Genomic DNA, 17621 nt, shown 5'->3' with positions numbered 1-17621 from the left:
AAATATACAATTTAAAAGGGATATCGCTATGTATATTAAAGTGCATATGATGTCTGGAATGTCTATTTAAGATCAAATCAAGCATGCCCCCACCCATGCCTGCCCTCCTGTGATATGGGTTTTAAGATTAAAATAAACTCTTGGTCATGGAACCCATGTGTCTTTTATTCTTTTTAAGTTTAAAGAGTGCCACTCTTTTTTTTCAATAATTGAGCAAAGTTCCATGTCACATAATCAGCTCATAGTTGCGGTTTTCAATCGCATTGACTCAAAACTGCAAAAACTCAAAATTCCTGCCAACTTACATGCAGTTGCATTTTAGTGAAGAAACCTGGTTTATGTGGCAGTGACATGAGCACTATATTTACTTCTATAGCATTAGATTCATTTAGGAAAATCTGTCATTATTACGAAGCCTTAAAAATGAAGGACATATAAAGGCATCTGGAACAATTATTAAATGCAAAATAGAGAAAATCAATAAAATATGGGCCCCTTTAGGAAATGTTACAACATCTTGGGAAGTTATTTTCTACTCATAATTGATTTGTGATAAGTAAATGCGTCACTACGAATAATAAGGAGTGGATACAAATAATACAATTGTTGCCTGTTAGTGGATTTCTAAGTACTTAACTTTCTAAATCCAGGCTTTGCATTAGCTGTTATGTAATGTAGCAGACAGGTTAGGTCTGGCCTGCCAATACACTAGGGGAAATCCCAATGGGCTTCAAGCCTTAGTCAGCCCCACGCAAATGTGTGGATAAAGGGAAATTGAAACGTGTCCTTTTTTTCATACCCCCACACCTAACCTCACTCTTCTTTTTTATATATATAATTTTTTTTATATATATATATAATATATATATATATATATATATTGTGACAAAGCCCCTTAAATGAGGGTCAATAAAATTACTTTTTGAATCCTATAGCATATTAGACTTATAAGTCTTCTAGGGCAGTTGGGCTTAGGAACAACATATTTCCAGAAAACAATGACTTTTATTTACAAATGCACAAAAACCACAAAACAAAACAGTAAAATAAAAGCCTTGACTGGTCAGCAGCTCTCACTATTCATGCACCCATCCATTCATAATGGAAGTATCGCATTATCATGTGATTATCATGTGATTGCACACATGGCATTTTTTTCCTTTTTCTCACCTCCCCCTTTTCTCACTTTCACTCACTTTCCGTGAATGGAACGATGTAGAACACGATGCATCCATTCAAAATGGAAGACTTCCGGCATGGAGAGCGGCACATGGGTTTGGGTGTGATGTAAGTTAGTGGGCAATGCTTCCTTATTTCTTAACTTTAAGTTACGACCTTTCTTGCCTCCAACATAACACATTTTGAGTGCGGCCTATATATATGTGTGTGTGTGTGTGTATATATATACATACTGCAATAAAGAATAAAACCTTTTTATTGTACTATACTGTGTAAATATGTGTATATATATATATATATATATATATATATATATATATATGTGTGTATGTCTCTGAAACAGAGACATAGGATGCAAGGAGTTAACAAAGAGGAAAGCTAAACAACTTACACATAGCTAGCATTTTGTATGTAACAAAAACATATTTTGAGAATTGAAAACTGCTGCTAATACCTAATTGAAAAGCTCATGTAAAGAAACAGATGGATCCACATTCAGACTATACATATGACGACAGAAATTAGTAGTTTTGGAACAAATGTCTGATTTCATAACAGATGGGTTTCAACTCCTACATCAATGTGGTGATATGTTAAGTACATTGTTCTTCTTAAGTGCTTTACTGGGGAAAGGAAATCTGTATGTTATAAAATGCATCACATTGAGACAGATATTTAAAAATATAGCAGCACTAAAACATCTACAGTTTGTGTGTAATTATAGAATTAGTAGAAATAATTATAGGTTCTGTTGGATCTACCCACTAAGATCTTGATAAAAAATTTGGGATAGGATACTCAAGGAATCCTACTTGGCACACATACTGTACTTAATAATACTCCAGCTCCAGTGGCAGATTGGGTCATGCAGTGCGCTGCCACTTGTTGGATACACATAGCCACAAGCCTTTTGAGTATATAACAAGTGTAACATGCATGTCCAGCTGTTACTTTGTAGCCACTGGTCTTAAAGTGCCAGGGCTGCTTAAGTCACCCCCAGTCCTGCCCGGCTCCCATGTCCATTTCTCTTTTCCTTCAGTTACACATGACAGCTTTCTTCATGCCCCCCACAGCCGTCTCCTTGTAGTCATCTACACCCCTGACCTTTTCCCACATAATCAAAATAAGAAGCTGCTCAGGGTTTGTCACTTTAGTGCCCCCCATAAGCTGATGAAGGGCAGTTCAAGTGCGAATGGATAGTTTATATAAATGCAATACCTACATTTAAAAAAAATAAAAAAAATCTATTTTTAGTTTAATTATACTAAAACTAACATATTTGAGTAAGAATGACTGTACGTAAGAGTACAACAAACCTATTTTTGCTGTCATTTTCACGTGCCATTGTTAAAAAGTTGCTCTTTCAATCAAGCATAGGATGAATTGAACTAAATGTGTTGGCGTAACATTCATTTTCTCAAGAGACTTGATGCGTAAAATTTTGCATGCATTTACAATCATCTAAATATACTAAAGTATATTTTGTGTGTATTCCAGGAAGATTCCAGGAAGATACATTATACTTACTTTGTAGTTTTAACTGGTGGCTGGAATGGAATTTAATTATTTTTTTTTTTTAAAGGACCCCCCCCCGAAAATTAATATGTGCACAGTAGCTTTCCATGGTATTTTAAATACATTAATACATCTTTTGTTTATACTTTCAATTGTCTATCATATCTAGAGTCTCATCTTGGTGCATTATTGAAGTTAGTAGCCACAAATTCTGCGGTACAACTTTGCTCTTTTAACACTACATTTAATTTTACATAATTCTATTCATTATTTTTTATGTTATTATTTTATGAGCTTTTCATATACTGCGTTCTTCTAGTGTATATATAGCTGATGGAGAAGGATATATGCTGGGTACTGAACTTTAATCCACAACTTTGTAACTAGAAGGTTTCAAGCAGTGTATTGGCTGCTTCATCTAAACTAAGCATATAGCAGTTTGAGCCTGGTTAGCTAAATTTAAATATAATTGATTCAATAACACTTGCATTTTAGCAAGGATACAGAAAATCATGCATTTTAGCCCCTCATTTAGACGACATTACCAGTCTTTCTTAGAAAAAAAATATTTAGGAACATAGGTTTAGGTAGTGGGATGCCTTGCAATATGCATGATGTCATGCTGATGGAATGAAAAGCAAAAAAAAAATCATTGTATATTTTAAAAATCCAGTATATAATATCTGAAATATCTCCTTCCTATTAATGAACGTACAAAACATCGAGCAGAAACATTTTAATGAATATTGGAGATGGATCCAAGGCATATTTTTTCTAGTGGGTATCTAAACTGCTCATTACTACTGTTATTCATGTAAATCTGTTCATGCTCTGTCAGACTATATTGTTTAAGTGGTTGAGAATCCCATTCAGATGTAATTGGATGCTGGGCATGGTGTACCATAATGTAAATTATACAGTGATTATTTAGTGTCTAATTCAACTTCTCTGTTCATGGAATTTTGGCTCGAGTACAGATGTTAAATTCATATTTCTAATTATATTGTACTGGTTCAGAATCATCTGTGAGTTCTTCAATATGCACAGATAAATGCAACATGTAATCACAAATGGAAATGCTATGCTGCATAGTAAAATGAACTGAATGGGTTTACTGGTTAAGTCCCATGATGACCTCAATAGACCCAATAGTACTTCTCAGATGAAAAAGTAGAAATGTCACCTTGGTTGTCAATTAGAATTGACCTAAGTCCGTTTAAGGTCAGGTTTTCAACGGAAACCCACAATATAAATACAATATGCCTTAACAGCATAAAAGGAGTTGGTCAATTTAGTACAAATTCACCTTATTTAATAGTACGGCGTTTCTGCCACGTCAACCAAGCTCATACTCTGTTAGTTCAATCAGGTTCCACCCAACTGCCTCAATATTTTAGTACTTTTTTAAAAATGTACATTACATTATTTGGACACATTGGTGCTACTGTGCATGTCATTCTTTAAGAGCATACTTTAGAGGAAAGAATAACTGGAATACGCAAGAATATAGCCCTGAGACTATGCCTTGTTTTGGCTTGGAACAATGTAATGTAAAGTAAGAAAATATATTTGATCTGGTCCTATGAGCAGCCTGTTAATACAGAGAGCCAATGAAAGAGCTATAAATCAAGCACAGTGTAGGAGACAATATAAGGTAAATTAAGTAGGATTTGCATTAGCAGGTTGAGCGTGGAAATTCAGGGTTTCAATTATTATTATTATCTGTTATTTATATAGTGCCAACCATAGAATGGGGGGAGGACAAACATAAGGAACAGAGAGAGGTGAGAAGTAGTGTGGTGGTTGTATCAGTGACAGGGAAGTTCTAGCAACTAAGATCGTATGCTTCTCTAAAGAAGTGGGTTTTGAGATTTTTCTTGAATGTTGGGAGGGTGAAAGCTGAAGGTTTTGTGGAAGTAGGTTCCAGAGGTATGGGGCAGCCTAAGTGAAGTCTTGTAGACAGGACAAGGAAGTGGTGATAAGCGAGGAGGAGAGCCTTAGCCCATAGGAAGAATGTAATGATCAAGTAGGGGAGTATTTTTTATGAGGGCAGAAATGTATGGAGTATTATGGAGGTCCTTATATGTTAGTATAACTCATTGCCCATTGAAAGTTCCATGTTTCAATTCCTGAGCTGCATGTTTGTTTAACTTTTTTATTGTTTCTCGTTTATTAGATGGGTTTTATCCAAATAAATGAAGACTTCATGTACATTGAGCCTCTAAATCAAACACTGTCAGTAACAGGCAATGCACATCGTGTTTACAGAAAGAAAAGATCTACAGAAGAGAACTCTGCCGGAAGACAGCCTCCCCATCAGCCATACTGTGGGGTTGCAGGTACACAATAAGCTAAATTGTACTCAGATATTTCAAAATAATAAGTTTCCTCCACACAATTTAATTTGCACAATCTCTTGCAGCTGTCGTCTCACAGTGGGAAATGCAATAACACTGTAGTTAATAAACCATGTCTGAATGACCAGGATTTTTAGGCTTTTGCTGTACTGTTGTCCCTTTGATAACAATGTAGTACATTTTTGAAATTCATTTCAGCACTCTAATATATGAAAACTTGGCAGCAGCTAAGCTCCACCGTGCTAAGGGATTTGTCCATGTAAAACATGTATAATGGTCAAGAAAAAGAACAGGAATGATTTTGATGGAAAACTCAGCAATAGAAGGGTCAGTAACACAAATTGAATTTTTTAACTGCAAGTGGTGGATGAGTCTGCCAAAGTGTAGCATGAGCCAAAGGGCCTATCTTGTTGAGCCAGTGTGTGAGCTGACTTGATATCCAAAGATATAGATTGTTACATGCAACCATCTTTAAGGACCTCTTGCTGGCGGAAGATGAAATGTTAAGCAGGTTCTGGCTCATCTAAGGCTTGATGTCCTCTCCGTTATGCAAGGTTGGGGCCGAGCAAGCCTTGAGCCTGCACTTGCTTACACATTCTTACTTAGTACCTCAGGATAGAGCTCTGTTAAAGAATTCTAACGTTTTTGAACATTTTTGGAACTAACAATACCCCCCCCCCCAAACTGAACATTTGATTGTTAAGATAAGCAATATGTTAAGTTTTCTGAATTCTCTGGTGCATGATGGGAAGCTTGGGTTTTAAAATACATGTGAGGTCATGTCTGGTACTGTAATAGAACATGACACGGTCTTTGTTTTGGGAATACATAAACTTTTTACTCAAACGGTGTAAGTGATTGTGGTGACATTTATTTGTTATTTTTTTTAACTAGCACCTTAAAAAATAAGTGACCCTTTGTAACATACTTAGATCAATCCCTGGGAAATGTAATGCTGTTTATTATATGGGTCCACACAATTTTATACCCATTAATAAAAAATTTTTTTAACCCAAATAAACTGTATGTGGCCGGCCTACTGTGAGTATGTTTTGCTGTTAAAATGGAAACTCTTACATTCTCGTCTAATTTTCTCCCTTTCATGGACAATTAGAGATGACATCACAGATTTCTGTTTTTTAGATACAGATTTCTGTTTTTTTTACCCTTTCAGGTAAAAATAAAAATTCTCTATGAATTTAGGAGAAACTTTTCCATATTATAAAAGGGCTTATTTTGATGTACATAAAACAAAATTGGGGTGGTGTTTTTTTGTTAGGCTTTTTTATGTGTTAAGGAATAACTCTTCTTATACAGTATTATACAAAATATACCATTTAACTTTATACAGTTTGTTGTACAAAAAAAGATGAGATTAATTCACCATAGAGCTACAATGCCGATTATAGGAAAATGCAAAATATGCTTATTTGTCTATTATCATCTTCATTGATTTCTTATAAAGTGCAAACACATTTAGAACCTTTGTATAGCTTAAAGAGGAACTGTTGCTTTCACAGTTTTTTTAGGCATAATTTAGCATAACTAAATTAATTTTTTAAAAACTACCTATTTTGTACTGTTTTATTAACCATTGTAATTGTTTTTAAGATATTGGGCTGGATTCCAGGCTTGGACTGGACAGTGCCCCAGTAGCCTCCAGTGGCAGGGTGCTGTAGCGTGTGGCCAGCAGCTGGGTATGCCTGGCTGCATGCTGCATAAGCATAAATATGCATTAAAAAATAAATAAATAAAAAATTACTCAGAACCATAACCAAAAAGGCCAGTGATGACGGTAAATCATAAAGCATACACTGTATCTGAAACTAGATATACAAATAACCATGGTCATAAGTTGACAGAGAACCAGACTAGTAATGCTGAAAGCCCTTGTTCAGACCAAGACAGGGTCAGTTATAGTGAGTGCCTTTACAAAGAATTATTTAGGGTGGATATTCTAATTCTGATTTTGATAATAAAATACTTGAAACTTCAATATTATATACAAACTATTTTTGTAGCCCTTGTTAGTTTATGAATGTATTCATTTAAATATATATAGTTATTATCCTATGTGTATATATTTGTTTGTATTGCATATACACTCATGTGTAGAACAATAACAAAGTCTAAAACATAGACATCTCATAGTTTGACAACTTAAAATGTAATTCCTTACTTTCTCTTTTTTAGTTACATGTGCAAAAGTTTCTGATAGTTTAATACCAGATTTCAACTCACTTTCTGTAGAGATCACTGACAAGTTTTAAAGAATGTTCACATTTGATTACATCTACCAGTCACAACAGATAATAAAAATAGTGCTTCTAAAACTGGTGGTACCTATTGTCACTCCTCACATACTTCCCACCAAAATTGCAACTTTTCATCACTTCCTCATGGCAGTACATATTTTCATCTTGTCTTTCTAACAAATCCATCTGTTCGAGTTATAGAGTAGCTTGGCCATACAGTCCTTCCAGATGACAGCTCTCCTTCAAGTCATCCATTGAAGAAGATTATTTTGTCATCTGTAGGACTAGCATTGACAAATAGGACAGCTAAATAGTCAGTACCGAAATTACACAACATGGTTTTCAGTCGGGGTCATTCATTAGACTTACTGGTAGCTACACCGGTGCTGAACAACAAGTTCTAACTTTGATTTGACATCCCTCGATCGAACTATATCTAGAGCTCAGTGACATTATATAGGAAAATATACAGTATGTAGAAAATACATAGATACATACATACAAAATATAAATACAGCTACTATGCAATTTAAATTATGTATTATGGTAGTTCCAATCTATTCTTTTTTTTTAAATAGTTGAAATAGTAGAAATGTAGATATACATTATATATATATATAATATATATATATATATATTATCAGATAATTTTTGACAGATTCTATCAATCTCCAGAGTATCAATGTAGAAAAAAATCAGACTTATTTATAGTTGTACACAACTGACTAGTTTTCTCATTCATATTCTGATTTAGCTTTTGAGGAATTTTAACAATGTACAGAAGTTGTTTTCTAATAGGCAGTTAGTTAAATAAAAAATGATATATGATTCCAATTTGCTGCAGTGCTTAATGATATAATGTCAACACCAGGGCCTACCTTACATCATAAACTGGAAATAACACATCAACCTTAAGGTTCTGTAGAGTATGTAACGTTCAATTAAATTGTTTCTAACCAGAAGATGTAAAAGAAGTAAAATTATGACCTTTTATCCTTTTTTTTTTTTTTTTTTACAGACAAGAGGAGAACAAAGAATTATAAAGCACCAGAAACTAGCCGAGGAAAGAGATATTCGTACAAACAGATGCAAGAGTACAACATAGAAACCGTGGTGGTTGCTGATCCAGCCATGGTCTCTTATCATGGCTCAGAAGCAACACGGAAGTTCATTCTCACTATTCTAAACATGGTAAATAGTTACAGCCAGCAGGGTAAGAAATATGGAGTAGATGCAAAGAAGAGTATAAGCAGTTTCTATGTAGTTTTCAACTCACTCAGCGCTTCTAATAAAAAATAGAGGCACTATAGCTAAGATTTAATTTAAACAATGCTGTCTACTCCTTTTTTTTTCAAATGGTGACATTTACCTTCTTGGTATATGCCAAGAGGGTAAATGTCACCTTTGCTCATTGTAATGAAGAAGCGTCAGTACCTTGTCATGCTATGTGCAAAGGTAACATTTGCACAGCAGTAACCAGCTCGGGGCAAGAATTTTATAGCCGCTACATTTTTTTTTCTTGTTTTTTACAAACTCTACCCAAACATAAATCGACTATATACTAATTCATATTAGCCTGTTCAGTATCAACAATCTGACTATATCAACTTCATCCTAAAAGTAGGAGAAACTAGCAATAGTTAAGTAAGTAAGATTGAATGCTTCAACTCCTAGCTACATGCTTAGTGTCCACAATTTACCGAATGAATCCCATCGACTAATCAAAGCAGTTATAATAGGTTCAAAATTCAAGGAGAATTGTATAGTTAATTTCAGTTTTGTGGTTTTATCTTTTATCAGACCAGAGAGCTACATGTTTATCAAATCACAGAAGAGACTTAACTAAATATTACAAAAATATTACAAAAAATCCTTGCTTGGGATAATCATGCACACAGATAATGAAAAACATGCTGTTTCATGTGCTAATTAATTATTTAAATAATTTATCTTTCTAGGTTTACAGTCTTTTCCAGCACAAAAGCCTTGGTGTGCAAATGAATTTACGGGTTACAAAACTAGTTCTTCTTCATGAAACTCCGGTGAGTGTGGTTTTTTTTGGAACATGTGGTAGTTATAAAGGACCACTAGATTCAGTGTAATGATACTGGCTACAAGTACTGTTCAACTGACAGTGTTTGAATGCCCTAATAGAAGTTTCAGCACAAACACTGCAGAAAGATTTGCCAATTTAATAGGTACCCTGAAGGGTTTTCTTAATGATCCCTGTGTTGATGATCATATATGATTTGTGATCACAGGGTGATTACAGATTGACTAAAAGCAGACACGTATTTACCTCTGGTGCTGCCTTATTCTTGACACAATGCAGGACCCTGAGCTGGCCCTTCTGGGTCCCCCATTCTTACAATGGAGGTTCAGGATATGACATCATATCCTTGCGCTCCGTTTCTTAAAAGTACAAAGCGCCTTTGCGTGCAATTTTGGGAGTCCTGTGCTGAGTCAGTTACAGATAGTTTTACTGCCTCTTGCAGTAACTTCCTCCCCCTTGGAGCTGTCAACCTAGGCTAGAATATGTTGCTGACTAAGAGGAATAAACTAAAAAGAAGTAAACAGTTTCCCCTCTTCACAACATCAACAAAAATATATTAAATATTTCTATAGAGAACACTTATGTAACCATGACATCATCAGGGAATCCTCTAGTTAAAAGGGAGATCATTTCAGTTGAATTTGATGGCAGATAAGATCCATTTGGCCCATCTAGTTTTCCTGATGTAAAGACTTAATCCCTAATTGGTCCTTTGTCTTCTTTTATGATTAGGGACAGGTATTTGCATACCCCATGCAAGCATAAATCCCTCAGGAGGCTGTTCTGTGTACCCCAGTGTACCTCAGTAAATTAAAACTTACTTAGATTATATCTAAAGATATTATGTATTCATACCTTCCATATATATATATCCCCTTTTCTGTCTTTTTTCCTTCAAGCTATCCATGTTGATATTCTATAGTCATGTCTGATTTTTATCCTTTCAAAAAAAGTGAAATGCATCACAAATTTGTGTCATCCTTGTGCATGGGCCATGCTAATCTTATATTATTACAGTTTTAGTATATGTGCTGACAAAGATAGCTAAATTACATAGATCCCATAGGTATCTCAAGGCATGTTGCTCTGAAACATAAAACTTGAAACTGTTGAAAACCAAAGAACATTGGCTAATCCACTGTGTTGGCTTGATAAGTACAGTGGTTAGTATCACTGAATTACATAAATGGCCTACATGGAACAAATAAGTTAATTACACATTAGTATATCCAAACTCTTGATTTAATAATGCTTTTCGTTTTCAGGTAGACATGTACATAGGGCACCATGGTGAAAAAATGCTGGAGAGCTTTTGTAAATGGCAGCTGGCAGAATTCGGAAAGAAGAATGATGTAAATATGGAGATGTCTACAAGCTGGGGAGAAGAGTATTCAGCTGTAGATGCTGCAGTTCTCATAACAAGGTAACTTGGCCACCTTTTCAGAGGAGACATATCAGATATGCCTAGTTCCTCAGCCTTAATGATAACTCTAAAGTACATTTTCCCAACCAGCCAGTAAAACAACAGTCATGAAGGGTAATGTAGTCAAGCCAACAGATAACTTGAGAAATATTGCCCATATGCTTATACTATACTCAAAACATCCTAGACAGTATTTAACCCATCTGATTTAAAATTCTCCCAAGACATCAGTTGCAGTGCATGGTTTGATATATATACATTGGGCTAGCCCTTTGTGAAGAATTTTGACTATTCCAGAGAGGGGTCAAGTAGAGCAATGTTACGTGACACAGAAGCAAGGTCACGTGCACATTAGTAGCCAGAAAGAAAACTGCAGCTATGGGTAAAGTAAGGGGGTGAGGGAGACTGTGAGTTAGTATGTATGTTAGAGCGAGAATGTATGTGTAAGTGTGTTAGCATGAATGTGCATGTGTAAATATGTGCGTGTGAGGGAGTGTGTGTAAGCATGAATGTGTAACTGCGTGAGCATGAATGTGTGCTGGTGTGAATGTGTAAGTGTGAGCATGATTGTATAAGTGTGTGTTAGTATAAATGTGTATGTGTAAGTGTGTTTCAGAGGGAGTGTGTGTTAGCTTTGGTCTGTAAGTGTTTGTTAGCATGTGTGTGTTAGTAAATGTGTGTAAGTGTGTGCTAGTATGTGTGTTAGTGTGTATGTACTGGGCCAGAAGGTGCCAGCTCTCCCCTAAACAGCAAAATACTTCATAATAACCACTGAGGCAAATATGGTTTATAAGAGGTTTTGTAACTTTTGTAGCAATTTTACCTCTGCTTTAACTAAGATGTAAACATTTTTGGAGCAGTGGTACAAAATGAAATTGTGTTTCTTTGTAACACTCTATGAAACTTTCCAGATCTGGTGGTGGTCACTAATTATTGAATATGTTGTTTACTTGCTGTCACCGATGGAGGATTTGAAGGAGGAGAAGGGGGAGAATTGATGTCTGATGCTTCTCCAGAACACCAAGTTTCAACAGATCACAATTAGGAAACCAATTATTATTACAGGCACAAACATTTTTATCATTGGATATATCACATTTGACTCAAGTATGAACACTTTGCACACATTTTTGGATTTGGGCAAATATCATCACAGAGCTCTATCCATGTGTAACCAGGCATGTAGATGTTTTCCAGAACCTCATACTGCTTTGTACTGTTCAGCTATTGACCTGCACAGTATTTTAGATAAATGTACAAACAACCACTGGGCCTCTTTCAGCTTTACCTCTGGGTATCTACCATTGGGATCCAGACTCCTAGATCAGTAACAGGTTATCATCACTCTCTTCCAATGTCTAATTTATGTTCCTAGAGTTCAAAGCATTGAAGTAATTAAGATGAATATGGAACTTATATAACGAAAAAGACCTTGTTTAGAATTTCTTTTAGACAAAATAAGTAAAAGAAAATGTTGTTTATGGAACAAAAAGAAATGTGCATACAAATATAGTTGATTACTAATGCCATTTTTTATCCTTTTTTTAGCCTGAGAATTTAGATATCTTCCCTAAAACTATGTCTTTTTAAATAAAGTAATGGTTTATCTTCAAAGGAGACTCTTATGTGTGCATCATATTGCAAGGAGTTACCTTATAAATCTTTTTTCATTTCTACTCTGAAAGTCACTCAGATCACTGTGCTCATAATTTCCTGTGATCCGTGTCCAGCACATTTTTCTTCTACGGCCATTAAATGGAAACAAACTCAAGTCAACATTTGTTCTTAGTAGACATAGTCACAAAAAATATTAAATAAAGCACTGATTTTGTAAGATAATGCTGATAGCTGAAGTTTTTTTTAAGGGTTATGGACATACAAGAGCCAATAATTAAAGTTCAAGCATGTGTAAGGATTAGCACTGAATTGAAGTAAAAAACATATGTTCTTAAAGTAACAGCAATGTCAGATTTTTTATGACTCTTTCCTTTCCCTGAAAATCTAACCCCAGCCTCCCCTTACTCTGCAGTGTTTCTGTGTGCTACTTCACCGGCCCCTTTTGGCATGATGGCGCTTTAGCCCGTTCCGAAGACTAGCATGCCCTGGGCAGTGCCACCTGGGACAATGCATTAGAATGTGTGCAGTAAAACATGTGACTTCCTCTTTAAATCTGATTTATCTTTTTTAACACATCTAAAATATTATTTCATGGCAAATAAAACAGTGATCTCATCTACTTAGATGAGGGGTAGGACAAGTGTCCATACAGTTACCAGCGTCTATGACAAGGCATATGGAATCCATAGTGTATATGGAGGATTTAGTGAAATGTTTATTACAAATCATGTTGGCATATTGAAGATGAGATATAATATCAATAGCCACTTTCTTCCTAAAATGTCTTCATTTACCCACTTCCCTGTTTTGTGAAATGTATAACTTAGAATGCCATATAACAGGGGTGTCCAAGTTTTTTCTGCAGTGGGCCACTTCATCAGACATGTATGTGTGTGTGACGCACTGATTTTTCACTGAGAGAAAATATGGCTTTTTTAGCTTTATAATGCATATTAATACAGGGTTAATTTGGCGATAATGAAAAAAGCAGTGGGAAAGTTTTTTTGATCAACTTTTATGTGTCATTCTATCAATACTGTATTACTTAAACAGTAAAACAAAGTCAGTCCACAAACCATTTAAAACAAGTTTAGCCAAATAAAACTGCACAAGGCTGTAGCACACTGTGGGTACAAGCTGGATTTAAGATGGGTGATGCACACTGAAGGCAGGGCCGGATTAAGAGCATCACGGCCCTGGTGCTGAGGTGGCCATTTTATGGAAATAAATAAAATAGACAGAATCTTAACTCCTCGGTACGGTACTGTACTGTGTACCGGAGAAAGATGACATCAGTGCTCGGCCATAAAAGATAATACAAGATAGAATCTTATGTGATGGGACTGGGAGTAATCAGTACACTAAAAAAGTCATCATACACGGGATGCCTGAAGCCACAATTTAGTGCCACAAATCCTAACAAAAAATAACACAAAATAACACAAAACCTTTACTTTTCCTCTCACTATTTTCTGGGCCAAGAAAGTTTTGTCCTCTGAAGTGACTACAAATTCAGGAGGGCGTTTTATCTCTGGATAAATCAAAAATAAATAGTTCTATTTATTCCTACAGTAAGTAAAGGAAACAGACAACCAAATACACACACACACACCAGGACAGGCTCTGTCACACCAACACCCAAACACACATACACTAGGACAGGCTGTGCCACACTAACACCCAAACACACACCAGGACAGGCTCTACCACGCCAACACCCAAACACGCACACACCAGGGCAGGCTCTGCCACACCGACACCCAAACACACACACCAAGACAGGCTCCGTCACAACAACACCCAGACACACACACCAGGACAGGCTCTGCCCCACCGACACCCAAACACACACACCAGGACAGGCTCTGCCCCACCAACACTCAAACACATACACTAGGACAGGCTCTGCCACACTGACACCCAAACACACCAAGACAGGCTCTGCCACACCAACAGCCAAACACATTCACACCAGGACAGGCTCTGTCACACTGACACCCAATCACACACACCAAGAAAGGCTCTGCCACAATGATACCCAAACACACACATCAGGACAGGCTCGGCCACACTGACACCCAAACACACGCACGCATCCGGACAGGCTCTGCCACACTGACACCCAAACACACACACCGAGACAGGCTCTGTCACACTGACACCCAAACATGCACACCAGGACAGGCTCTGCCCCACCAACACCAAAACACACACACCAGGACAGGTTCTGCCAGCCTCTTGTCTGTTGATGCCCTCACTGCCATGTGTATTACCCCCAGCCACCCCCCCTATTGATTTTTTAAGGTCACAACCCCCCTTTTGTATTATTTAATTTTTGTCCCAAGGGAATCCCCCCCCCCTTGAATATAGGTCCACTTTCCAATAACCCCTAACTATTTTTTTGGTAATACTTACTTTTTTGTGGGTTTTTTTCCCTGCTGTCCTCCAACGTGACAATCCTCTCCATGTCAGGAGAAACTCTTCTGTTAGACCTCCCCCTTGAATGTCACGTCTTAAAAGGGTCTGGACGAAGAGCTACTGCTGCCACTGGGTGGCACGGTGTGTACACGCCGGCCGCTTAAAGTTCGTTAGGCGGCCCGAGGAGGCGGTCTTACAACCGCCCGACGCCTGCTTTGAAAGTGGCCGCACGGACATGAAGTTCAAAGCAGCCGTTGTGCGGCCGCTTTGAATGGTGGTCTGCTGGCCCACCGAGAAATCTCCCGGGGGACAGTCCAGCCCTGATCACGCAGGCCACACCTCGAAGTCCGGCGGGCCGCATTTGGCCTCTGGGCCACATGTTGGACACCTCTGCCATATAAGATAATATTGTTTTTGATTTTACAATGATGAGAGTTACATAATAATTTGGGGGTATTACTTTGCCCTGGCACTTTAATGCCAATGGCAGATAAAATACGTTAGTGTGGCTGTCTGCTGAACACGCACAGCAGCACGCTAATCCCTTACACTTTTGCAGTTTGAGGCTGCATGTATTCAGCTAATGATCAAACACTAAAGAATGGATTTTCTGCACGAAAAGTAATAAATGTACTGAGGAGACAACATTGAGCATTTGATAAGCTTGCGTGATGGCCAGTCCAGGCCTGGAGATGTATAACAATCTCATAGTAACTTTCTGAATCTGTAATAGTGATAATGATACAGAGACGTATCAGATCACTTTTAGCATATGATATAAACAAAATTAGTCAATCAATGATTTTGTTGATTTTTTATTTTTATTTCTGTGGGTCAGAGTCTGCTTTGTATTTGCAATATTTGATATATGTCCCTGGCATACCAATTGTGTGTAAGATTTTATTGTTGGCTTTGAGAGTTGTCCGTCCATGTTTAGATTCCTTTTTAACCATTGACTCATGGAGTCTTACATAAATCTTCCGGAAGACTATGATTTGGAAATTTAACTGAACACTTTTTTAAAGCAAGTAATGTGATTTATGGCAACCCTATGAGGCATTCAGCTTAATAAAATGTAGATACTAATAGTTATATGAGCAAGTAAATATTAATATAAATACAAACAAGTAAATAGTAATAGTAATACAAAGCAGCATGTCAAGCTAGATGACTAGCATCCTGTGTTTCCATAGTACTTCTGTAAAACAATATAACTGCACATAATGATTCTACCCCGAATTAAATACATTTTACTTAGGCTGAAGTAGTTGTCATGCATTCATTACACTGCAGTCAACACTATTCCAACTATTTAAGTCATATGATCTCCAGCTAGTGTTTGACAATTTGTACCCCTCTGGCTGTTGAAATGAGCCACTGGTTAACTTGTAAGATATGCTATCTTTCCAAAAGATCAGAGGTGGCTTCTGCCCCAAGCATTATCACACCTGTTGCCCTCTGATTATTAGAAGGTGAAAGGAAAAAAGAGACCGGCATCTAATAAAATATATGGTATTTTTATTAACAGATTATAATTTAAAATATTATCTTGATTTAATTCAGAATTCACTGACTGCTCTAAAGAGAAATATATTCTTTCATAAAGATGGTTATTTGCTTGTGGTTAGGTTGATAGACCCTGAAGACCTCCAGTTTATTGGGCCTTGAGGATCAACTCTTGATAACCAAAGTAGAAGCAATATTTATAGTTCTCCAAATAATTCCAGACAAGACTAAAACAATACATTTTATGCTTCAGGTTGATAAAATGGAAACACATAAGTTGGTCATATAACATATAACAAATTTAGAGTAATAATATATAAATATATATATTGAAAGTATGTAAACATACATAATTTGTCTTTTGTTGTTGATGGACGTGATCAGACAATGGCCGAAGGTAATCTATCTTCATCTGTGCATATTGGTAGATTTGCATACCTTATAAATAACAGATTCCTGTAGATAATTTTACGAGTGAGGCCTGTACGAAACTCATAGTTGAGTGATTATTTGGTCAATACATATTGCTGAAAATTTTACCTTTACAGTTATAACAATAAAGATGTGGAATTCACTGTGATAGCTTGCAAAAAAATCTGTGAAAAATTAGATTCCGCAGTCAAAAATAACTTTTACCCCTTTTGAGGCACAATTGGAAATCACATTGTGTACTTTTGCCTTCTTCTGGAGCAACAACAATGATGAACTTGATGGACAAGTGTCATTTTCCAACCTTAATTACTATGTTACTATGTTTTTTACAAAATATAACATTACATTTTTAAACCCTTAGGAACATAATGTAGTTATCCAATATACCTCACCTCCTCTGGGTCCCACTGACAAACGTTTCAAGCAATGGCATAATCTTAAAATCCCCTGCAGGGACCACTTACTTGCTTCCTTAAGCAGGCACAAGTTAAACAAATATTTTGCTTGTAGGAAATGCCTTTTGTACATTCCACGCGGGATCTGAAATAACTGCTACCGCTAGTATCCTTGCCTATTTCACAAAAGAAAAAAGTCACAAAACGTGTGATTCTTTGTAAAACATTTTGATGAATAAAAATGTGTCAATGTTGACACATGGAATGCTGAACTAGGAGTAGGATGTCAGCTTCCACAACCAACTACAAAAGCTGTCACTTTTCTGCTACCTACAAACAACTGCCCCTTATCTTTCAAATGATAAATAACATTTTCTTTGTAAATGAAGAATATGCGGACACCCCTAATTAGGACATTCTTATGTAGGATAGTCTCTTATAAGCTAATACAATTAAGGTGATTCTATATTA

General features: G+C 36.4%; 1 protein-coding gene and 1 pseudogene across 1 annotated transcript in view; one reads left to right on the top strand and one right to left on the bottom strand.

Moving 5' to 3' along the window:
* Positions 1 to 17621, top strand: part of LOC149302932 (A disintegrin and metalloproteinase with thrombospondin motifs 19-like) — a 104285-nt gene that overhangs the window by 32586 nt on the left and 54078 nt on the right. Inside the window, exons 4-7 of the mRNA XM_089481711.1 lie at positions 4871 to 5033; positions 8325 to 8497; positions 9265 to 9348; positions 10625 to 10782. Of these exons, the coding sequence (XP_089337837.1) occupies positions 4871 to 5033; positions 8325 to 8497; positions 9265 to 9348; positions 10625 to 10782 (578 nt within the window). The remainder of the gene's footprint in view (positions 1 to 4870; positions 5034 to 8324; positions 8498 to 9264; positions 9349 to 10624; positions 10783 to 17621) is intronic.
* Positions 10306 to 10406, bottom strand: LOC149302933 (U6 spliceosomal RNA; annotated as a pseudogene).

This window comes from Sceloporus occidentalis, unplaced genomic scaffold (assembly GCF_023333645.1).
Source record: "Sceloporus occidentalis isolate IW3139 unplaced genomic scaffold, rSceOcc1.0.p SCAF_16, whole genome shotgun sequence".
In the NCBI taxonomy this organism is placed as follows: Eukaryota; Metazoa; Chordata; class Lepidosauria; order Squamata; family Phrynosomatidae; genus Sceloporus; species Sceloporus occidentalis.
This window is presented reverse-complemented; position numbering and strand designations above follow the sequence as displayed.